Source organism: Bos mutus, chromosome 25 (assembly GCF_027580195.1).
Source record: "Bos mutus isolate GX-2022 chromosome 25, NWIPB_WYAK_1.1, whole genome shotgun sequence".
Lineage (NCBI taxonomy): Eukaryota > Metazoa > Chordata > Mammalia > Artiodactyla > Bovidae > Bos > Bos mutus.
Genome location: NC_091641.1, coordinates 31,926,238 through 31,951,130, shown reverse-complemented (window position 1 = coordinate 31,951,130; position 24,893 = coordinate 31,926,238). Strand labels below are relative to the sequence as shown.

Sequence of the window (24,893 nt, the reverse complement as noted above, 5' to 3'; positions counted from 1 at the left end):
AGCCACCAGGGAAAAATGAGTATCAGCAGCCCCAATTTCCAGATGTAAGGCTGAGGCTCAGAGGGAGGTCTGAAGCTTGTTCTACCATCCCCTTGTCTCAGAGGTACTTCCAAAAAGGTTTGTTGAATGAATGAATGGTTTCCATTATCACTGCCGCTCGCCAGGGCTGACCTGAAGGGCCACTGTGTCCTCCACCCACAGCGTCTGCAGTGCAGGCATGCTGTGCTGGAGTCTGCAGCCCAGGGAGATGTGCCCTGGCCACCGAGTGAAGGTCAGCTCCTCGGATACATGTCAGGGCGGAAGACGTGGGACCAGGGCCATCAGGCCAGTTCCCAGCCCCACCAAGCTCCCCCTCACTCTGGCAGAGCCCCCACCTCTTTGCCATCCACTCCGACCCGCAGGGTGTGTCTGTAGCTGGGCCCGAGCCTCTCGTTGGTCAGGTACAGCAAGATCTGGGCTGGGAGGGCCAAGGGGTTGGGCTGAGGCAGGTTGTGTGTGAGCAGCAAGTTCACCTCCTGCTGGCTCTATAACAGAGCGAGAAAAACCAAGACTCATGTGAGAGATCACCAAGAGATATTTGCACACTCATAGCAGCACTCTTCACAACAGCCAAAGGGTGGAAGCAACCCAAGTGTCCACTGATGGATAAATGGATCAACAAAATATGGGCCATTCATACATACAATGCAATATTTTTCAGCCTTAAAAAGGAAGGAAATTCAGTAGAGCTGGGGGTGGGGGCGGGAAATGATGAGTTGTTGTATTGTGGGTAGTTTCGGTTTTGCAAGATGAAGAGACTTCTGGACACTGACGGTGGTGATGGCTGTACAACCATGTGAGTGTATTTAATGCCACTGAACTGTGCACTTGAAAGTGGTTACGATGGTAAATTTTGTCATGTGTATTATATCACAATGAAGATATTTAAAAAATAAAATCAGAATGTACTTACTTACTTAATTAAATATATAATAGAAAACTAGACACTACCCAAATGCTAATGATAAGACGAACAGATGAATTGTGATACCAGCACACCGTGGAATACTATACATCGGTGAAAAAGAATACAGACCACGTGAATCCCACAAACGTCATGCTGAATAAAAGGAGGCAGATGCAAAAGCGAGCAGGCTGTGTGCTTTTGTGACCATGACATTAGAAGAGTCAGATAAGCGATGGCCCCTGGGGAGTTAGGAAGGGGAAGGGGCAGCTGAGGGACTTCTCCTCGGAAGTCTCATTCCTCTACTCATGGACCCTGAAGCTCTCATCTGCCAGGGTCCTCTCTGGAGCTCAGCTGGTATCCAAATGCTTCTCTCGTCAGGAGCACTTGGCCCCGGCATCCCAGGCCATCCTGGTCTGCACCCTCACCTCGGTGGTACTGAGGACAAGCAGCCCCCGTAGCGTGCTGGCATCCACAGTGACCAGCACCTGAGCGTCCATGGCCGTGGAGTTCACCACAATGTAGCCGGAGCTGTTGACTCGGCCTGGGACCCCCAGGGCCTGGAAGGGTTGAAAGAGATGGAAGTAGGACTTTTTAACTAGGGTGGGTCTCAAGTGCGCATCAGGGGTCCCATGATCTCCCTTGAACTGAAAACAAATGGGGTGAGGATGTGCCCACATGAGTCTCTACAGGACAGGGTTTGTGACTTGGGTCAGATTTTAGGAGTGCCAGAGGGCCCCACTTCAGTAGCCCTGCACTGTCAAAAGAGCTTCCTCCGGCCCCCTTCCCAATTCCCCAAACCACAAAGATCACATCTTTATGCCCAAGAGAACCACATCCCGTGAAAGCAACTGGTCAAGAGCCTTAGAACACTGGCAGCTCTGAAACAGGTATTTCCCCTCCTCTCCTCCCCCAACCCCTCCAACTCCCCAGGCTCACAGAACCCAGACACCTGCTCCTGAGAGGGGATGGGAGCCTGTTCAGGAAGCAGGCTGCAAGGCCGGCCCACGTGGGCATCTCCCTAGGCTCCGCCCACCAGCGCATCGCGGACCACAGGGCAGGTCCATCTAATCATGACAGTGGAGGAGGTCACTGCACCCATCTACGATGATGACTCTGAAGCCCCGGGAGGAACAAGGATATGCTCAAGGCCACCAGGAACAGGGGGCAGAACATTTATTCACAGTCTGGGCTTCCTGGCCTTCCAGTGCCCAGGACAGCTGCCTGGCTCCACCCGCCTGACACAGCGTTTGACCCTATTAACACTTTCCTCCCCAGCCATGAGCTCTCCTTCTCCCTTGGGGTTCCTCCTCCTCCTGGCTTGTTCTTCTTGGTACCCTTGGCTGTTTCCCTCTCATCTTCCCCAGCTTTGCAACCTGAGTGCTTAGTCTTCACCTACCCCACAGCCATCTCAGCCAGTCTGTGACTTTTTTAAGAGTTCTTTTCTTTTTTGATGTGGACCATTTAAAAAATCTTTATTGAATTTGTTACAATATTGCTTCTATTTTATGTTTTGGTTTTTGGGCCCTGAGGCATGTGGGATCTTCGCCCCACGACCAGGGATTGAACCTGCAACCCCTGTATTGAAAGGCGAAGTCTTAACCACTGGACCACCAGGGAAGTCCTCAGTCTGTGGCTTTAAATGTGACCACCAAGAGGAGGAGACCTCCAGTTCAGACCACAGCTGACCTCCTGAGAGCCCTGTCAGATTTAACACATCCATAAAGGGCCTGTGAGTCAGCGACACCCCCTTCCCAACCCTCCTTCTCCACCCACGTCCTTCCTATCACAGGAACAGCAGCAGCCCCAGTCCTCTTCTTACACAGTCGCCATCTGGCTCCCCTACTTCTCACACCCACATCTGACTTCTTTCCAATCCTATCTCTCCACCTCCGTGATGGATCCTGAATCTGAGGGTGCTCCCACCCCATGGGCTTTTTATAAAACAGAAGTCAGCAAACGCCTGCCCACCAGCCGCACCCAGCCCGCTGCCTGCTGTAAATAAAGCTTTATTGGAACACAGTCATGCCCATTCTCCGCATACTGTCTATGGCACATTGCACTACAACAGCAGCACTGAGTAGTTACATCAGCGGCTGAATGGCCTGCAAAGTCTAAGATATTTGCTATCTGGATTTTCATAGAGACGGTTTGCTGATCCCAGTCCTAGAGAATGCCCTTCCCTCTCCAGCTCTGCTTCAGGGCCTTTACACTGGCCATGCCCAGAAAATCCTTTCCCCTTGGGACCTCTCTGGTGGTCCAGTTACTAAGACTTCACACCCTCAACGCAAGGGTCCTAGGTACGATCCCTGGTCAGGGAACTAGATCCCAAATCCCGCAACTAAGAGTTCGCATGCCACATCCAAGGTCAGGGAACTAGATCCCAAATCCCACAACTAAGAGTTCTCATGCCACATCTAAAGATCCCACATGCCTCAACTAAGACTTGGTGCAACCAAATAAATAAATAGAAACAAATATTTTTTAAGAAAAGAGAAAACCTTCTCCTCAGGTACCCACAATCCTACTCTCTCCTCTCTTTCAGGTCTGTGCTTAAATGTCACCCCGTTTGGGGGACCAACCTTGACCGACATATAAAATTGCAGTATCTGCTCTGTTTTTCATGACCCCCTTTTCCCCTTTCTCTCTCTCCTTTGCCCTCACCCCTGTGTAATACACTCCACAGTTTGGTGATTTATCCTGGGGGTTGCCTGTCTGCCCAGGGAGGCACTCATCTCTGCCGTGTTTACAGCTGTATGTCTAGGGCTTAGAGGAGATTCTCCAGTCCTCCAGAGTTCACCCCATCTCTGTCACTTTGGCAGTGGTTAAAAAGGAGGGTTCCTGCCTGGAGACCCTGGCACTCACCCCTCGTGCTCACCCCCGGCACACGTACCTGCAGGCCCTCGCAGGAGCTCTCGGCCACCACCCGCCACTGCAGCCGGTGGTCCAGCTGCAGCTCACCACTGCCCTGAAGCTCGCAGGCCCCAGTGTGCAGCTCCAGGCGCAGCCGGTTCCCGGCCTCCCACCCACAATGGACGGTTAGCGAGGTCTCGGGGAGCGCATGCAGTGCAGGCAGCATGGGCCTCAGTTTCGCTTGGAGTGTGGCCTCGGATGGGTGCAGAGTCACCACCAAGGTCAAGGAAGCAGTCTGGCTGGCCGCTGCAAGGACCCCTGACGCTTCTGCTTCCCCACCCAAGGCCTGCAGGGAGTCGCTGAGCTGTGTCTCTGCTTGGAGGCCCAGGCCCTGCTGGACCCCAGAGAGAGGGGTCAGAGGGTGGTCCCACACCAAGTGGCCCGATTCTCCATCTTCAGCCCTCTTCCTCACCCCCGCTCCTCTCCCATTACAGTAACAACAAAACTGCAGCTTCAACCACAACACACAACAGTTGTCCATCAGAGAACACTCAGTACACACACAGTCTCATGCTGAGTGCTTCATCAGAATGTTCTCTTTTCACGCTATTCCAATGACTCTGAGATTGGTAGTTACTAGTCCCCATTTTACAGATGGGAACACCGAGGCTCAACAAGGTGAAGTCATTGCCCAGAATCACATAGCTAATAAGTAGAGGAGCTAAGGTTTGAACCTGATCTGTTTTCAGTCTGTGCTTCACCTCTCTGCTGTCCACTAGGATAGTCAGTAACCACATGGGGCTGGTTCCATCTAAATTAAAATGAAGCCCAAGTAAGAATTCAGTTTCTCTGTAGCATGAGTAAAATTGTCTTAAGCCCTCAGTAGCTCCCTGTGGCTAGTGGCTACTGCCCTGGATAGCAAAGAACATCTCCATCATCGTAGACAGTCCTAGTGGGTAGGCCTGCTTCATCCCATGATGCTCTGCTCTCTTGTGGACCAATCCTGTGTCGCCCTGATTAACAGAGACAGAACATCTGCCAGCACCCAGCCCTACTCAGGGATGCCGAGTAGACCAGACCCTGTCTCTACGCTCAGGAAGCTCCATCAGGAGACACAGGGCAGGGGCCTGTGCCACTCAGATGAGGGCACCAGCCCTGTCTGCTGACCTAGACTCCAGCTTCCCCCTTTCCTGAGTCACAGGGTCCCCTTCCCCCAAACATCACAGGACAATCCTCAGACTGTCCCTCGGCTCATATAGAACCCAGCCTGTGGTTTTTAACAGGTTATGAAACCAAGATGCAACTGTTTCCAACTGTCATGAGAAGAGTTCCTCTCATTCCCTTCCTGCTCTTAAAATTTTACTAAAAAGACAGACTCATAAATTCTGAGCCTGTGGTCCTCAGGTTCCATGGCACTGCGTGCCTCTAATCTCACCCAGCCTCGATCTCCTCATCTGTCAAATGGGAACACGGGATGAGAGATAAGAGGGGTCACGGGTCCAACAGGGCTCTGGGGAAATAGTAGCTGGTCTCGGGAAGTCCCTGGAGGGGGTGTCAGCCAGGCTCAGGCCTCACGCTGACGGGAAGCTCCTCTCCAGGCACCTCGTGGGCCCGCTCTACACACCTCCAGCAGCGGGCAGCCCGGCTCGGTGGCCAGCATCCACGTGCTCTGGTTCTCAGTGTGCTGCTCCAGGGCACCCTGCAGCCGGCACGGCCCCATCTGGAGGGACAGGGAGCTGTGGGGGGCGGGGCCAGGCTGGACGGTCAGGCTGATGGCACTCCGGGGTGGCAGGCCCAGTCGGCCCAGGAGGGGCAGGGAGTGGGCCAGGTGCCCCAGGACCAAGGTCTGGGGCCCGCAGGAACGGGCCAACTGCAGGTGGGCATCTCCACGGTCACTATGGAAGTCCGTGGTCAGGTCGAACTCGCAGGGGCCCCAGCTTAGGCTGCCCTCGGAGTGCAGGGTCTGCGGGATTCCTGTCGCCTGGAATATAGAGAAAGTGGTTGGATTTCAGGTGAGTGCCAGAAGCCAGGTGGCGCTAATGGTAAAGAACCCGCCTGCCAATGCAGGAGACAGAGATGCAGGTTCGATCCCTGGGTTGGGAAGACCCCCTGGAGGAGGGCATGGAAACCCACCGCAGTATCCTTGCCTGGAGGACCCCATGGACAGAGGAGCCTCGTGGGCTACTGCCCATGGGGTCACAAAGAGTAGGACACGACTGAAGTGACTCAGCACACACACACACACACCAGAAGTCAAGGTGGGGTAGCTGGAGACGCGTCTGGGTGGGAAGAGGGCAGCAGTGGCCCCACGGCCTAAACTCTATCAGCACCTCCTTCTTCAAGGTGAGCGATACCAAGGGTACCCCATCAAGAGATGTGGGCTCAAATTCCCGTTCCACCACTAACTCGGTCTCTCCAAACACACGGACTCAGTTTACCCATCTCTAAAATGGGAGTTGATCATAAATTGCTGGGAGATGGAAGTAAGTTAATCCTTGTGAATCCAAAGCCAGGCATCCAGAAAGCACTGGCTATTGGAATGAGATCACGAACATCAATGTACACTTGCTGGAGGGCAGAGACCTTAAGCAACTGGGGTCTTAAGTGCTCCACTGGGGCCTAAGACACACCCAACACAGAAGCACAGATCCAAGATGGGAATGAATGAGTCCCCCCACCTCTCTGGGCCCCAGTGTATCATGGGGGACGAGGGGGTACAAGCAGCCCTTTCCCCCGGGGGTGAGGATTCAAGGGGCCTCAGAGAGTACTCAGCATTCATATTATTTCTCTGCACTAGTCTCATTCTTACTCCTGGATCCTTAACCCCAGGGATGCAGGAAGTGAGATATAAGAACAGAACCAACTTGAACCACAGAAAAGATGCGAACCAGTGTCTCAGGAGGGCCCTTTGCAAAAGAGGAGAAAAATTGAATTCTGGTCCTGTTTTTGGCTCAAAGCTTTGCAGTCAATGAGTCCCCCAGTTTAAGAGACAACAGCAAAAGAAAAAAATAGCCCAAAGTTTCCCATGCTGAGTGCAAAGCTGGGCATACAGTAGGTGGTTAATAATTTATAAAGGGAGGTGGGAACCCACACTGACATGTGGGGCGGGGGGCTTACCTCCAGCAGAGGGCAGTGATTCACCAGGGCCAGGGTCCAGTTGTGTGTGACGCTGGCCTCTGATCTGAAGTCCCCACGGGCGGTCAGGGTGCACAGGCCCAGGGCCACCTCCAGCTGGGCCCGGGCGGGTTCATCTCCCCCCACAGATACTCGGATGTGGTTGTTGGGGGGGACTCCCAGTGCCTGAAGTGGAGGCCACGCGTGCTGGAGGCCAGTGTCCAGATGAGCACGGTGGCCACAGGCTGAGTGGATGTGGGCTCGGGCGAAGGTGTCCCCAGACGATACCTGAGCCACCAGGCTGGCCCCAAAGGTGTGCACCAGGAAGGAGCTGTTCAGTGCCAGCACAGCTGGATTCTGCTGCCAAGAAAGGCCAGGTGAGGGGGTCCCTACAGAACCCCATGAAGTGTGCCCACTGTCCGTTTGTCCACAGGTGGTCAAGAAAGCCCTCATCCTCCGGGGGCACCCACCACCTCTCTTCTCTTTGAAGAGCTGAAAACAGCCTCCCGGGGTGGGTGGGTGGGGGCGGTCAAGAAATCTAACCACTGAGAGCAGTTTGGGGCCCCTCATGCCCCCCTCGCCTGGGGCTTCCCTGGTGGCTCAGATAGTAAATAATCTTCTTGCAAGGCAGGAGGCCTGGGTTCGATCCCTGACTTGGGAAGATCCCCTGGAGAAGGGCATGGCAACCCACTCCAATATTCTTGCCTGCAGAATCCCATGGACAGAGACTGGCAGGCTACAGTCTATGGGGTCACAAAGAGTCGGACACAACTGAGAGACTGACAAAAACAAAAAACGCCCCCTCCCCTGAGGTCTCTGTTTTCTCCTCTCTTTTCCACAATAGAGTGCAGGCCTCTCAACCTCTCTGGTCTGGACATGTCCCTCTTAATGCCCCAAATGGAAGTTACTTGTGTCTCTAAGTGGTATATTCTCAGGACCTGGGGTTCTGCAGGGCGAAGTCTGCACCCACAGGACAGAACTAGGAACTGGCCCTCAGCCACTTCCTGTCACCCAGCACTCTGCCCCAAATGGAAGTCAGTGTGCCTCTAAGTGGTATAATTCTCAGGATCTGGGGTTCTGGGGGGAGTCTGCACCCCCAAGACAGAACCAGGAGCTGCCCTCAGCCCCTTCCTGTCACCCAGCACTCATCTGTCTGCCTGGGGCGGGGACAGCGCCTCCGGTGATGGGGTGAACGCATGTATCAGCTCCACCGCGGCCAAATGGAGACCACAAGAGGGGCCATGGAGCTCGGGGTGGCCTCCCATGGGGCCAGGGCATGGCTCTCCTGCTTGGATGTCACTGGCCTGCTCCAGGACTGAGGAATGCCCCCTTTCTAGCCCTTTCCTGGAATTCCAAGCCATGACTCTCAGAGGGAAGTTCCACCCATTCACAGCTCCTGTCCTAACCCTCCTGCGTAGTTAGTCCTTGCAGCAAACACCCTCCCCTCCTGCCGCCAGCTCTGAGTCCTTCTCACACGTGTAGCTATTCATTTCACATGCCCCCCTAGTCTTAAGTTTCCTCTGGGGGTAGGCAGCCCATCTGCCCCTTAAGACCCCTTCAATCCTGATCCTCAATTCCCTTGGTTAACCCTCCTGCCATCTAGGCCACTGTGCAACCCTCGGAAGGTGACTTCACGTCCCTAAGCCTCAGTTTCCACATCTGTAAAATGAGATTATGATTCCCTGGTAGCTGAAACCAGGGCAAAAGAGAGGGTACCCAACTGAGACGGCACTTAACGTGCACTGGTCCGCTTCCTGCTCGACAGCGTGAGGTGGGGACGCGCTGTATACTGCCACCGCAGGATACAGATGACAAGGCTGACGCTCAGAGAGGTCAAGGCCCGGCTAAGTCACACAGCAGGTTAGTGGCAGGAGCGGGCAGAAAGCTGTGGTAGTTTGAGTTTTCTGGCCCTTGGGTCTCCCTGTGCTGGGTGAACCCACTGCCACTACTCAAGCTGGAGGCATGAAAGCGTCACACGCTTTGTGCTCACAGAGGGGACACTGGCAGAGACTGTCCTCCCCAAGGACGTTCCCTCTACCTGGACAGCCAGGTGTCGAGCCCACAGCACTGGCTCCCAGGCCCTCAGGCAGTGCCCCAGGCGGGACACCCAGCAGCACCCATTCAACACCTCCAGATTCATGTCTCCCCTGCTCCCCGAGCAGGTTGGTTCCTTGGGCCGGCTCCTCCAGGGGAACCAGCAGGCAGCCAGGCCAGGCGAGTGTGCGCCTCCCCCAGGGCCATGCCCAGGGCTATGCTCACTGCCTGGTGCCCCACAGCCAGCTGGGCTGAAAGCTCTGCTGAGCCAGCCCTACAACCAGCTGTCTGCTCAGCTGTCCACAGGGCAGCCCTGACCAGGTCCAGTTCACCCACAGCTCTTGGTCCAGGAGACACTGGGTGCCGCTAGAGATGAGGGAATCCAAGCCCTGCACGCGGGCCTCCCCACCAGGCTTTGCCTTTGAAGGAGATAACCTACTGTTCACCTGGGCCCTGGCCCGGGAGAGCTCAGAGCTTCATGGGCTGGGCTGAGGCCCAGCCTGGGCAGCATGTGTGCCTGTAAGGCCCACGCTCCGTCTTCCCTGAAAGGCCCAAATATGCCTGTCACCAGCCCAGACACCCCCCACTCCCACCCCCAGGGCAAAGGCTGGCTTGAAACACTTAAATCCTGGGTCCTTGTCACTGTGTTTACAGAAGGAACCACCCATCCACTGTCAGGCTGGGCTGGGAGCCCAGATGCAGGTCCCTGAGGATGCTAAGGGCTTGCAGGAGGGGACTGTGCAGGTCAGCCTGGCAGTGGGCCCCGCCTTCCCTAAGCCATCCAGCAGGAAGGCCTTGGTGCTCAGACTGTGCCTGCCCCTCCCCAGCCTTCCCCGGAGGCAGACCACCATCTATCTCTGCTGCCCTGATGGTGACAGAGACTCTGGTACCTCAAGAAGCCACTTGGCGATGTACCCCCCAGCAAAGCCCTGACAGCTAGGCAGGCATGACATCTCCTCTGCAGGTGACCTAGGATGGCCAGCAGGGTGGGCAGGGGGCATGTGTAGGCATGAGGTATTTTCCCCAACCTTGACCCTGGACAGAGTGTTAAGATCCAATTGACCCCATCTCCCCTAGTGAAGGCCTCCCTGGGAAGATAACCCTCAAAGAGAGGTTTGTGCAAAACGAAGTGCTAACCCACAGCATCGTCACAGCCGGAAGTAACCAGAACTCATGTCCTCACAGAGCCTGTGTGCCAGGCTCTCACTGGTTCCTCATTGGATCCTCAAGGTAACTGTGGGAGGCAGGCATTATTAACAGTCCCATTTTGCAGATGAGAACACTGAGGCACAGGAGAGTAAGCAACTGGCCTGAAGTCATGCAATTGGTAAGTGATGAAGCAGCTTGGCTTATGGGCCGCACACCTTGCTCACTCATCCTGCCTCCCGCACACTCTGGATGCCGTTTAGCCACACCAGTGATGGGCACAAAGGTGGTTTCCTGTTTTTCGTTCTTGAGACCAATGTAAAAGATAGCTGGCCAGTGTTCCAGGTTTCCCCAGGGGAGGTACTCAGAACGTGAACGGATGGGTGCGCGTCTCAGCGGACCAGATAAACCCAGAGTGTCTCTACTCCACTGCCACTTACAGGGGCAGGGGAGGGAGCATTAACAGGAAGAGAAGAGAAGTGGGCAGAAGAGAAGACAGGGTGGGGAGGAAGAAAGGAAGGGAATGTGGATGAATGGGAGGGGAGGGTGGGAGGAAAGGAGAAAGGATGGAAGAGAAGAAGGAGGACGGGAAATTTGGTGAGAGCCTGGGAGGGAAGGTGGGCGGGGCGGGGGCGGTGGGCGGGGCAAGCTGGTGGTAAATGGGTAGGTTATTAGAGAAGTTGCAGAGGCAGTGATCCTGGCTTGGCCCCACCCACATACAGACCTAAGGGTTACTTACCTGGAGCCTCACGAGGCTGGGGTGCAGCCCCAGGGTCAGCTCCCGACGGTCACCTGCTCCCCTCCTCTCCTTGGCTCCACCAAGTTCCTCGCCATCCACGCTCACCACCAACCCCGCCTCCAGACTGGGTCCCTCCAGCTGGGCAGAAGCACAGCTGTGGGTGTCCCTCGGACCCACTCCTCCCACGAGGCCCCGGGCCCAGCCCTCTCACCCACCTGCAAGTGTCCACAGCCATCCACGGAGAAGGGGAGGCCCCAGCGCCCGAGGCCGGGCACCGTGTGGTGGAGGCTGGCGCGGAGCTGGCTGCCGGGTGCACTGGTGGCCACGCCCTCCAGGCCAAGGGCCCCATCCAGCTGACCCCCGGAACTTCGCAGCATCACGTGCACTGAGAAGTTGGAAGTGACGTGGGTGTGTGACAGGAGTATCCCTGCCTCGGAGGAGAGCCCTGGGGGCGAGAGGAACCACAGAGATGGCATGCCCCACGGGAGCCAGAACAGGGTCCCTGACAGCCCGCCTTCTCTCTTGAGGGTCCCCTGAGCCCTGAGGCGAACTCGCCTCCCAGATCCTTCCTAAGACCACAATGGCCACACCTGGCAAGTAACAGGCCCCGTGTCCCCTTTGGATTCCTCGCTCCCTAAAGGTAGGGATGGGCTCTTAGGAAGCAGGGGTCTGATCCTGTGCTCTCACCTTGCTGCACCTTCGGGACCCCCAGGCCCATGGAATTGTCCCCAAGAAGCTAGAGCTGGGGGTGTCTGAGCTATTTCCTAACTGCGGTGCCAAGAACATCCTGGAAGTCCTGCTAAACCAGGTTTCCAAGCCCAGAAGCTGGACTGGGGGTGGGGAGTCCTGGGAGGAGGGGCAGGTGGCAGGGGCTATCTGCCCTCTAGTTTGGAGGTGTGTCTGTGGTGGTGGTGGTGGTGGTGGTAGCTTAGCTGCTAAGTCGTGTCTGACTCTGAGACCCCATGGCCTGTAGCCCGTCAGGCTCCTCTGTCCATGGGATTTCCCAGGCAAGAATACTGGAGTGGATTGCCATTTCCTTCTCCAGGGGATCTTCCTGACCCAGGGATCGAACTCACGTCTCTTGCTTGGCAGACAGATTCGTTACCACTAAGCCACCTGGGGAGCCTGGGTGTGTCTGTACTGGGTTGCAACTGGTGTTCTGGCTGAAAAAGAGCCCAGGGAAGATGGAGGCACTGGGAGAAGGTGGTGGGGGAAGGAAACAGAGCTGGGAGGTGGATTTAGGGACCGGGGGCTCTAAGTCCCTTGGCTGCAGGCCCTGGGAGTCTTCAGGGAAGGAAGCCACTGGGCTCTCTCAGCCCCTCCTACCTGCCTCACTCAAAGCGCTGATGTTGTGACTCAGGCTGCCAGAGAGCTGGCCGTGCCCAGGGCCCCAGGTGCAGACCCCGCCCAGAGCCAGGCTGGCCGTGTCAGCACGGAGGCTGGCCTGGCCCCCGAGGCTTCCCGTCTGGGCCTGCAGCCGCCCGCTCAGCCGGAGCTCTCCTGGCAAGGCCTGGCTGCTGTTCTGGGCAAGGATGCAGGTCACACTGCGCATGCTGGTGCTGTTCCCTGCCCTCTCGTGCTTGTCCCGCAAGAGGAATCCCAGCACGGCTGAGTCGGCAGTGACCTTGATAGTACCTGCAAAGGATGGGAAATAGTCCGAAAAAAGAAGGGCGTCAGCCCAGGGCACTGGGCTGCTTTGGGAAAGAAGGAATAGAACCCAGGGGCAGAAAGTTCCTAGATCCATGATGTAATGTTAACTCATGTCAGAGAGAGCATATCTGAGAACAGGAGCAAATGAAATCAGCTTCCCCTACCCCCAGGATGCTCCGAGGACCAAACAACCTAATTCACAAATAAAGCAGCTTTGGATAAAAGCAGTAAGCCTGATAAGGCATGTCTGTTAACACCAGCGCTGCTGAATCCTGCTCACGAGAATCACATATCACCATGATGGAATGGCCCCATTTTACAGGCAACAAAACTGAGACCTGGGAATTTTGGAATTTTAGGAAGAAAAAAATTGCTCAGAGGTCTCTTCTACCCACCTGGAGAAAAAGATTCCATACCCTTGACCCAGGCCATACATAAGTCATGCATTAGGGATATTCTCACTCTTATCAAAACCATTTAGGTTTCCTGACCCCCACCAGTCTCCACTAGGGCCTTAATGTGGTCAAACTGCCCAAGTTCCCTCCTCTTATTCAAGTGACTCAGGGGTCACTACCTCCAGGAAGCCTTCCTTAACCCTTCTGCAGCCACAGCCCTGGTTAGACACCCTCGTTCTATGCTTCCAGACACCGAGCGCATGCTAAACTGTCACAGAGTACTTTCCATACAGATAGAACTTTCTCACAGAATCTTGCAATCATCTTTTTTACAGATTCTTTACATTGTAGGGCCCTGTGTCTCCATGTTCTCTAGAAGATTAACCTGTGTCCTTATCCGGAAAACATGGATAATCAAGAGTAAAACTTCACTTGATTACTGTGAAGAAAATTGAAATAGTGTCCATGGAATAGTATAGAATTCAAGAATAAACCCACCACAAATGCTCAGTTGATTTTTGACAAAAGCGCAAAGTAGAAAAAGGACACTCCTTTCAAAAAATGTGCTGAATTGATTGGAAGTCCACATGTAAAGAAGCTACCACGAACCCTGCCCAAACCTACACACAAATTAATAAAAACTGACCACAGAAGAAAAGGGAACCCCCCAACACTGTTAGTAAGAATGCAAACTGGTACTAATAGAGAACAGTATGCAGGTCCTTAAAAAAAAAGAAAATAGAACTATTATATGATCCACTCTTGAGCATATATCTGGAAAAGATGAAAACTCTAATTTAAAGAGATAAATGCACCCCAATGTTTATAGCAGCATCTAAGGATAGCCAAGATCTAAGGATCCATTTGGAGAAGGCAATGGCAACCCACTCCAGTACTCTTGCCTGGAAAATCCCATGGACGGAGGAGCCTGGTGGGCTGCAGTCCATGGGGTCGCTAAGAGTCAGGCACAACTGAGCGACTTCACTTTCACTTTTCAGTTGTATTGGAGAAGGAAATGGCAACCCACTCCAGTATTCTTGCCTGGAGAATCCCAGGGACAGAGGAGCCTAGTGGGCTGCCGTCTATGGGGTCGCACAGAGTCGGACACGACTGAAGCGACTTAGCAGCAGCAAGGATCCATTAACAGATGAATGGATAAAGAAGATGTGATACACACACGCACACACACACACACACACGACAGAACATTACTCAGCCATAAAAAGAAAATATTGTCATTTGCAGAAACATGGATGGACCTAGAGATTATCATACTAAGTGAAGTAAGTCAGACACAGAAGACACAATTAGAGAAAAGTCCAACAGCAACAAAGACCCAGCACAGCCAATAAATACATAAAATCACTTTTTTTTAAAAAAAGACTAGCCATAGGTATTTTCAAAATACATATCTGATAAAGGACTTGTAAATTATTCCCACATTCAATAAGCACCCAAGCAACTCAATTTTTAAAATGAGCAAAAATTTTGTTTGTTTGTTTTTTGGCCATGGCACCACGAGGCATGGGGCTCTTAGCTCCCCAGCGGGACTGACCTTGCACTGGACGCTCAGAGTCTTAACCTCTGGACCCACCCGGGAAGTCCCTAAAGTGGGCGAAATGTCTGAACAGACACTTCACCAAAGAAGATTTACCAGTGGCAAATAAGCCTATGAAAAGACGGTCAACAAAATTAGTCATTTGTGTGCTTAGTTGCTCAGTCGTGTCTGACTCTGAGACCCCGTGGACTGTGGCCTCCCGTCTCCTCTGTTCATGGGCATTCTCCAGCCAAAAATACTGGAGTGGGTTGCCATGCCCTCCTCCAGGGAACCTTCCTAACCCAGGAATCGAACCAGGGTCTCCTGCACTGCAGGCAGATTCTTTACCAGCTGAGCTACCAAGGAAGAGGGAAATCCAAATTAAAACCAAAATGAGATACAATTACAAATCAATTAGAACGATAAAAACGAAACTCAAAGCCGAAAACTGACAATACAAATTGCTAGCAAAGACGCAGAGCAACTAGGATCCTCACACACTGCTGCTGGGAGTAGAAACGGTACAGCAACTCTACAAATAGTCTGGCCATTTCCTATAAATATATACTTGCCATACAACACAACAATCCCATGCCTAGGTATTTACCAAAGAGAAATGAAATCACATGTTCCCACAAAAACCGGTAGACCCATGATGGTTGAAGCTTTATTCGTAATTGGATAATTGGGGGCTTCCCTAGTGGCTCAGCTGGTAAAGAATCCACCTGCAATGTAGGAGACCCTGGTTCTATTCCTGGGTCTGGAAGATCTGCTGGAGAAGGACAGGCTACCCACTCCAGTATTCTTGGGCTTCCCTGGTGGCTCAGCTGGTAAAGAATCTGTCTGCAATGTGCGAAACCTGGTTTCAATCCCTGGGTTGGGAAGATTCCCTGGAGAAGGGAATGGCTACCTACTCCAGTATTCTGGCCTGGAGAATTCTATGGACTACAGAGTCCATGGGGTTGCGAAGAGTTGGACACGAATGAGTGATTTTCATTTTCATTCATAATTGAAAATACTAGAAACAACACAAATAGCTTTCAGCTGTGAATGGATAAACTGCAGCACTGGGACTTCCTTGGTAGTCCAGTGGTTAAGAATTCTATGCAGGTTCACTCCTGGTTGGAGAACTAAGATCCCACATGCCATGGAACAACTAAGCTCATGTGCCCAACTACTGAGCCCGTGTGCTGCAACCAGAGATACCATATGCTGCATCTAAGACCCAATGCAGTCAAATAAATAAGTAAAATATTTTTAAAGCTGCAGCATATCCACACAATGGAATACTACTTACCAACAAAAGGGGGAAAACCTACTGATATATACAACTTGGCTGAATATCAACCACATTATGTAGGGCAAACGATGTCATACTCAAAGTTTCCGTACCATACGATTCCATTCACCTGACATCTTGGAGTAGCCCAAGCTACAGGGACAGACAACTGGGTGGCTGCCAGGGACTGGGGGTGGGGCAAAGGCTAATGACAGTGAGCAGCAGGAAGGAACTTCTGGAGGAGATGGAATTGTTCTGCATCTAGACTACGTTGGTGGGTACACCACCAGTTTATCAGAACTGAAAGGGTTCTTCCCTGTATGTAAATTGTGCCCCAAGAAAGTATACCTCGAAAACTGCCTTCTTTGGAAGGCAGAAATAGAGACACAGACGTACAGAACAAGGTATGGATGCCAAGAGGGGAAATGGGAGGGTGGGATGAACTAGGAGACTGGGATTGGCATATATACACGACGATGTATAGAACAGGAAACGAATGAGAACCTCCTGTGTAGCACAGGGACCCCTACTCAATGCTCAGTGGCCACCTAAATGGGAAAGAAATCCAAGAAAAGGGGATATATGTACAGGTATAGCTGATTCACTTTGCCGCACAGCAGCAAACAACACAACATTGTAAAGTTTTTTTGTTTTTTTTTTAAATAAAGCAATGTGTGTTAAGATCAGCATGCGAGTCTGTTATCAGCTGCAAATGACAAACTTCAGAAAGAGGAAGGGGAGACTACCAGTGTAAATCAAAGTAAACTTGAGAACAGTATCCTGATATAACTTTCTTTATTTGATAAGTTTTTTCAAACCTATGTCATACAGTCTTATGTATTTTATTATGCAATTAGCTTTCTTTAAAAAAAATGCACTTTAAAAGTCGTTACTGAATTTGTTATAATATTGCTTCTGTGTTAGGCTTTGCTTTTTTGGCCAGGACGCAAATGGGGCCTTAGCTCTCTGACCAGGCATTGAAGCTGCACCCGCCTGTGTTGGAAGGCAAAGTCTTCACCACCAGACTGCCAGGGAAGTCCCTGCAATTTGGTTTTGCCACAATTTAACCAATTAGGAATTAGGAGGGTTGGTGTTAATATTACTCCAAGATGAGAGAATGATTCTATTTCCCCAAGGTTGGTAGAAAAGCAGAGTCTTTAGTTTCTGAAAAACTGGGCCCTGGACAGATGTTCAGCCAGGGCATGATGGTCAAGGATATTTGGGCAAAAAATCCCTTTTTGTGAAATCCTGACTTTTGGAACCTTGCAGTTTCACATAATCAAAAAATAAACACACAAAATTGATAGATTGGAAACTTGAAAATGGAATATAAACAGAAACCAGTGAACCAATTGTATTTCAAATGATTAACAGCATCACACAGGATGGGTGGGAGATTAACGCCAACTAAAGTTTAAATACCATGTTTGTATTTATTTTTTTGTGTTGAGTCGTGTCCAACTCTTTGCGGCTTCATGGACTATATACTCCACCAGGCTCCTCTGTCCATGGAAGTTTCCAGACAAGAATACTGGAGTGGGTTGCCATTTCCTACTCCAGGAGATCTTCCTGATCCAGGGATGGAACCCATGTCTAGTACCTCTCCTGCATTGGCAGGCAGATACTTGACCACTAGAGCCACCTGAGAAGCCCCGTTTGGATTTATACCCTCAGAAGAACTCTAAACAAATACCGAATTCTAATTAAAAGGCTTTGTTTCCTCAAAGATATAGGTTAGTAATTCTGACTTTCTATGTATTCTGGGGCTGAACAAATAACTAAATATATTGTGCATAAGTAGAGCCAGATTTCTTGCTGTTGAAGAGAGGAATAAGAAATATGAAAGGGGGAAAGAAACAGAATGAACTTTTTCATGATGGACTGGAATTAAGAGCATCAGTATGAACTAGTAATTGTAAACTTATATACCTATAGACAGAAAAGATATGTGTGTATGTATGTACACATCCATCTGTTTTCTTGGTCTGTTCATTCAGAAGGCCTAGAAAGACATAAACACATCTAGATCCCAGATCTTAGTTTTTAAATACTATTTTCGCACAAAAGGAGTCAGGAATCCTTGGAGAAATGGCTTGTTCCATATTAGGGAAAGTGTAACGTGAGACTGAGACATTTTTTTGGCCATAAAGGAAGAAGTGGCCAAGGTATGATAGGGATATATCAAAAAGACACAGGAGATTTATCTCCATTAATGGTGGTGGGGACACTTCAATTGAGTAACCCTCTCAAGGTAACAATTGCATGTTCTGGACAAAATATATGAAACAATTATCTGAAGTGACTAGAGAGTGACAATGGAAGGGAGTTAACACTTGGAGGAAAGGACCAGCGATAGTTGAGCTGCATGTTTTTACTCTTCTTGGTGCCAAGAAGGATGAGCAAAACTCAGACAGAAATCCATGGTCTTACCAATTACAGAATCAGAGAACAGAGTTCAGGGTGATGACAGCAAATGGAAAGTGAAGTGAGAAATTCCAGAGAGAACCACAGGGGAGAATCCCAAATTCTATGTATGAAGTCTGTCCAAAGCTAATCCTTGAACAAGGGTGGGACAGACTTCTAAGCAGACCTGCTAAGATAAAAGAGTTGAAAATTATTTCGACTGCAGCCCACCAGAAGAAAGACAGAGTCTAGATTTTGAGACCAGCCAAGTTTACTGCATGCTAAACATTTTTTTTAAATAATAATACTCTTCAGAGAAATAGAAAATAATCAGTCTTAACATCACTTAAAATGTCCAGAGTACAATCTCAAATTACTCAATGTACAAAGAAATAGTAAAATGTAAATCACATTTAAGAGAAAGGGCAATCAATAGTCAAGGGAGATCAACCTGAAGATGACCTTGACACTGGAATTAGCAGACAAAGATTTTAAAACAGCTCTTATAACCATGTTCGAAAATATAAGGAAAATATTCTTGTATTGAATGAAAACCAGAAATAAAAATAACCTAGTGATGATTCTAGAACTAAAAAATATTAAATCTGTGATTGAAAAAAATTATTGGACAATCTAAAAATTTTTTATTGGGGGGTGTTTGGAGAAGAAAGAGCTAGTGAACTTGAAGACAGACTGATAGATATTTAAAGCAAAGGAAAAAGGACTAAAAAGATCAACAGAGCTTCAGAGATCTGTGGAACAATGCAGAAACTTCTAAAACATGTGCAATTGGAAACCACAGATGAGGACAATGAGAACTGGTCAGAAAGAAATCTCTGAAGAAGCAAATATGAAAGTTTATCCAAATGTGTCAAGAAATATACATTTAAAAATATCCTTTAAGAATTAAGGCAAAATAGGACCTTTTCAAATAAATAAAAATTAAGGAGACTTATTGTCAGCAAGCCAGCCTTCCAAGAAATGCTACAGGTGATTCTTCATACTGAAGAGAAATCATACCAGAAACTCTTAAGTAGAATGTGAAAGAATATACAGAGGCATAGTTGAAAGAGGAATAGATCAGTTAAAACTGAGTTCTAAAATTCTTAAAATCATCAGAAAGAAGGCAAAAGAAAATAATAACAGAGGAAGAAAAAGTATATGACAATGTAGAAAACAAAACAGCAAAATAGTAGACATAAATCTAATCATCAATAATCATGATAAACATAAATCAACTAAATACTATAACAAAGCAGAGACTGTCAGACTAGATATATAAAGCAAAATCCCACTGTATGTGGGCTATAAGAAATGTACCTTAAATATTAAGGAAGTAAATATGCGGGAAGAAAAAGGATGGAAATATATATATAGTACAAATGCTAAGGAAAAGCAAGAGTGGCAACATTAACATCAGACAAAATAGACTTCGAGACAAAGAACTGTGGGAGAGACAGCAGGCCATTTCCTAAGGATAGACCTGGCGCTCACTAAGAATAATAATCACATATGCTTATACACCCAATACCAGTATGCCACGCACATACATGAAGCAAAAACCAAATGAAACAAGCTAGAGAAACCCACATAGTCGGCAAGTTTACCATCTTTCTCTGCTTGATACAATAACCAGGCAAAAAAATTCAGTAGAAGTATATATCAGAACAATACAGCCAAGCATCTTGACTTAACTAACATTTATAGAACATTACACCCAACAACACTACAGAATACAAATTCTTTTTATTGCATAAGATGTGTTCACAAGACAGATATAGATTGGCCTATAAAACAAGTCACAACGAATATTAAAGGACTGATCCTACAGAAGAAATCCTCTGGCCATAACGAAATTAAATATTAAAAAGCTATCTAGAAAAATCTCAAATATTTGGAAATTAAGCAATAGACTTCAAATGCATGGCTGAAAGAAGCAATCATAAGGGAAATCTGAAAATATTTTAAAACAAATTATAATAAAAATTCACAACATCAAATTTTGTGGGATGCAGCTAAAGGAATATGTATGGTTTTACATGCTTATATTAGAAAAGGAAAAAGGTCTAAAAGTCAATGGGTTGAGGAGCTGCCATAAATAAATCATAAAAAGCACAGCAAAGTAAACCCAAATTAAGTGTAAGAAAGGAAATAATAGAGATAATGTCTGAAGTCAATGGAATTGAAAAGAGACAACAACAAAAAAAACCCAGAACATTTAAAAGAATAACATTTGTTTCTTTGAACAGATTTTAAAAATTGACAAAATCCTAGTTAGACTAATAAGGAAGAGAGAGACGAAACATAATAACGACCGTCAAGAACAAAAGCGAAGGTATCATTATAGATACCTTAAAAAGATTATAATACATATAATAAACCACTACAAATATGGCTGACATCTTAGTTGAGATGGACAAATTCCTTGAAAAACAGAATTTACACAGAATGATAAGGATGAAATAGAAAATATACATAGATTTATAAATCTATTCATTTTCTAAAAAAAAAATTCCACAAAGAAAATTCCAGATGGCTTCCCTGGTAGCGTCCATCAGACAATTACAGGAGTGTTCACACCCATCTTGCACAAGCTCTTTCAGAAAACAGAAGGGAATAAAGTACTTCTCAACTTGTTTTATGAAGTTAGCGTACAAAGGGAAAAGATGCTTAACAGGGAAGAAAGTTAGCAGAGGCCACTTTAACCAAGTGATCGAGACTGATGTCACCAAGAGCACAGGGACAAAGTGACACTCGGTGGCACGCTGCCAACAAGGCTTTTTTGAAAGTAGCCGTGTAAGGCAGCATCCGGCAAAGCCCACACGAGGGATATTCCACAAACCGACTGCCCTGCACCCTTTGAAATGTGATCGTGAAAGAGAAAGAAATACAGAAGAACCGATGCAGAATAAGAGACCAAAGAAACAACACAACTAAATGTAGAGCACAATTCAGGATTTTCTTTTACTATAAGGGACATGACTGGGACATCCAGTGAAATCGCAATAAAGTCTGTAGCTAACAGCAACATATAAACGCTAATTTCCTGAGTTAAGAACTGTATTGAAGAATGTACGAGAATGTCTTTATTTTTTTGGAAATAAACACAACTATTTAGGGGTGAAGAACTATTACGTCTGAAGCTTATTAAAACACAGTTCAAGAATTAAAAAAATTTTAGGGACTTCCTTGGCAGTCTAGTGGTTAAAAACTCCATGCTTCCTTTGCAGGGGGTGTGGGTTTGATCCCTGGTTGGGAACTAAGATCCCACATGATGTGCAATGTGGCCAAAAATAAAAAAATTTGTATGCAAATAATAATGTTCTATAGACACATATACATACAGGGAGACCAAAAAAGAGAATAAAAATGATAAAAGCAATTGTGATAAATGTCAATAATTGGTGAAGCCAGGTAAAGAGCCTCTGGGATTCTTTGTAATCACTTTTCTGTAAGACTAAAATGTCAAAATAAAAAGTATTCGATGTAGCCACTTTGAAAAACAGTATAATTCAAAAAGTTAAAAATTGAACTACCAAGTGATCCAGCAAATTCACTTCTGGGTATTTATCTGAAGAAAATGAAAGCATTAATTAGAACAGATATATGCACCCCTACCTTCATTGCTAAATGAAATCATTCATTTCTAAATGAAATCTAGAATATATCCTTCATTACTAAAGGAAATCAGTCCTGAATTTTCATTGGAATGACTGATGCTGAAGCTGAAACTCCAATACTTTGGCCACCTGATGCGAAGAACTGACTCCTTAGAAAAGACCCTGATGCTGGGAAATATTGAAGGCAGGAGGAGAAGGGGACAACAGAGGACGAGATGGTTGGATGGCATCACCAACTCGATGGACATAAGTTTGAGCAAGCTCTGGGAGCTGGTGATGGACAGGGAAGGCTTGCTGCAGTTCATGGGGTCACAAAGAGTTGGACATGACTGAGTGACTGAACTGAATTGAACCTTCATTGCAGCATTATTTACAATAGCCAAGCCATGGAAGCAACCTAAGTGTCCATTGATAGATGAATGGATAAAGAAGATGCAGTACATACATACATAATGGAATACTACTCAATCAAAAAAGAATGAAATCTTGCCATTTTCAACAACATAAGGGTATTATGAAGGACAAATACTATATGATTTCACTTATATATAGAATCTTAAATAAGTGAGCAAACATAAAACAGAAAGAGTCAAAGATGCAGAGAACAGGCAGGTGGTTGCCACAGGGGAGGTGGGCCGGGGTAATAGGTAAGGGCTATTAAGAGCTACAAGTTTCCAGTTGCAAAATAAATGAGTCATGGGTATAAAATGTACAGAATGGGAAACATAGCCGATAACTACGTGATATCTTTGTATGGTAACATATCCTAACTAGACTCATCCTGGTGATCAGTTTGAAACATACAGAAGTATCCAGTCACTATATTGTGTAACAGGAACTAAGAGTGTTGCAGGTCAATTACATTTCAAAAACAAACTCATAAAAAATGAGATTATTCCATAATTGGTGCTGGGAAAATCGGACAGCTACATGTAAAAGAATGAAAGGAGAACATTCTCTAACACCACGTACAAAAATAAACTCAACGTGGATTAAAGACCTAAATATAAGACCAGAAACCATAAAACTCCTAGAGGAAAACATAGGCAGAACACTCTGGCATAAATCGTAGCAATATTTTTTTGAGTCTGTCTCCTAAAGCAAAGGAAAATAAAAGCAAAAATAAACAAATGGACTCTAATTAAACTTGAAAGCTTTTGCACAGCAAATGAAACCATCACCAAAACAAAAAGACAACCTACTGAATGGGAGATAATGTTTGTAAATGATACGACCAATAAAAGGTTAATATCCAAAGTACATAAACAGCTCACATAATTCAACATCAAGAAAAGACGATACAATCTGAGTAAAAAATGGAGAGATGACCTGAGTAGACATTTTTCCAAAGAGGACATGCAGGTTGGCCAATAGGCACATGAAAAGATGCTCAACATCATTAACCATCAGAATAATACAAATAAAAACCATAATGGATATCATCTCACATCTGGCAGAATGGCTATCATCAAAATAATAATAATAATAAATGTTGGCAAGCATGTGGAGAAAAAGGAACCCTTGTGTACTGCTGATGGAAATGTAAATTGGTGCAGCCGTTATGGAAATCAGTATGAAGGTTTCTCAAAAATTAAAAATAGAACAACCATATGAACCAGCAGTTCCACTCCTGGGTATATATCCAAAAAGAAAATATTAATTCAAAAAGATATATGTATCCCAATGCTCATAGCAGTGTTATTTACAATGGCCAAGATATGAAAGCAATTCATCCATCAACAGACAAATGCATTAAGAAGACATAATACACACACACACACACACACACACGAATACTACTCAGCCATAAAAAGGAATGAAATTTTGCCATTTCCTACAATATAGATGGACTTGGAGGGTATTATGCTAAGTGAAATAAGTCAGCCAGAAAAAGACAAACACTGTATATCACCTATATGTGGAATCTAAAAAATAAAACAAACTAGTGAATATAATAGAAAACAAAAACAGACTTACGGATATACAGAACAAACTGGTGGTTACCAAGGGGGAGAGGGAAGCGGGATGGAGGATTAAGAGGTAAAAACCATTATGTACAAAGTAAAAAAGCTACAGGGATAGACCATATATCATGGGGAATATAGTCAATATTTTATAATAACTTCTAATGGAGCATAACCCTTAAGTTGTGAGTCACTATGTTGTTCAACATGTAACTTCTATGCTGCTGCTGCTGCTGCTGCTGCTAAGTCGCTTCAGTCGTGTCCGACTCTGTGCGACCCCATAGACGGCAGCCCACCAGGCTTCTCCGTCCCTGGGATTCTCCAGGCAAGAACACTGGAGTGGGTTGCCATTTCCTTCTCCAATGCATGAAAGTGAAAAGTCAAAGTGAAGTCGCTCAGTTGTGTCCGACTCTTAGCGATCCCATGGACTGCAGCCCACCAGGCTCCTCCATCCATGGGATTTTCCGGGCAACAGTACTGGAGTGGGGTGCCATTGCCTTCTCCCTGTAACTTATATAATATACATCAACTATGCTATGCTATGCTAAGTCACTTCAGTCGTGTCCGACTCTGTGCGACCCCATAGACGGCAGCCCACCAGGCTCCCCCGTCCCTAGGATTCTCCAGGCAAGAACACTGGAGTGGGCTGCCATTTCCTTCTCCAATGCATGAAAGTGAAAAGTGAAAGTGAAGTCGCTCAGTCGTGTCCAACTCTTAGCGACCCCATGGATTGCAGCCTAGCAGGCTCCTCCGTCCATGGGATTTTCTAAGCAAGAGTACTGGAGTGGGATGCAATTGCTTTCTCCGACATCAACTATGCTTCAATTTAAAAAAGGTCACATTTATGGTTATCAGAGGTGGGGGATGGGGTATTGGATGAAGGCAATCAAAATGTACATGCTTCTTGGAGGGAATATAAATTGGTGCAGCCACTGTGCAGTTTTGAGCCAGGATGGAGGTTCTTCAAAAAACTAAAAACAGAATTACCATATGCTCCAGCAATCCCACTCCTGGGCATATATCCGGACAAACCTATAATTCAAAAAGACACACGCATCCCTAAGCTCACAGCAGCACTGTTCACAAGAGCCAAGATGTGGGAACAGCCTACATGTCCACTGACAGATGGATGGAGAAAGAAGACGTGGTGCACATACAACGGAATACTACTCAGCCATAAAAAGAACAAAATAACGTCATCTGCAGCAACACGGAT

The 24,893-nt window shown here is 47.6% G+C and overlaps 1 protein-coding gene across 1 annotated transcript in view; it reads right to left on the bottom strand.

Annotated features, from left to right (window-relative positions):
• LOC138985592 (uncharacterized) overlaps window positions 1-24,893 on the bottom strand; it is a 160,196-nt gene that overhangs the window by 46,561 nt on the left and 88,742 nt on the right. Inside the window, exons 38-44 of the mRNA XM_070362578.1 lie at window positions 12,156-12,464; window positions 11,045-11,274; window positions 10,830-10,967; window positions 6,914-7,267; window positions 5,421-5,777; window positions 1,372-1,503; window positions 375-524 (exon numbers count right to left, since the gene is read on the bottom strand). Coding sequence (XP_070218679.1) covers window positions 375-524; window positions 1,372-1,503; window positions 5,421-5,777; window positions 6,914-7,267; window positions 10,830-10,967; window positions 11,045-11,274; window positions 12,156-12,464 — 1,670 coding nt within the window. The remainder of the gene's footprint in view (window positions 1-374; window positions 525-1,371; window positions 1,504-5,420; window positions 5,778-6,913; window positions 7,268-10,829; window positions 10,968-11,044; window positions 11,275-12,155; window positions 12,465-24,893) is intronic.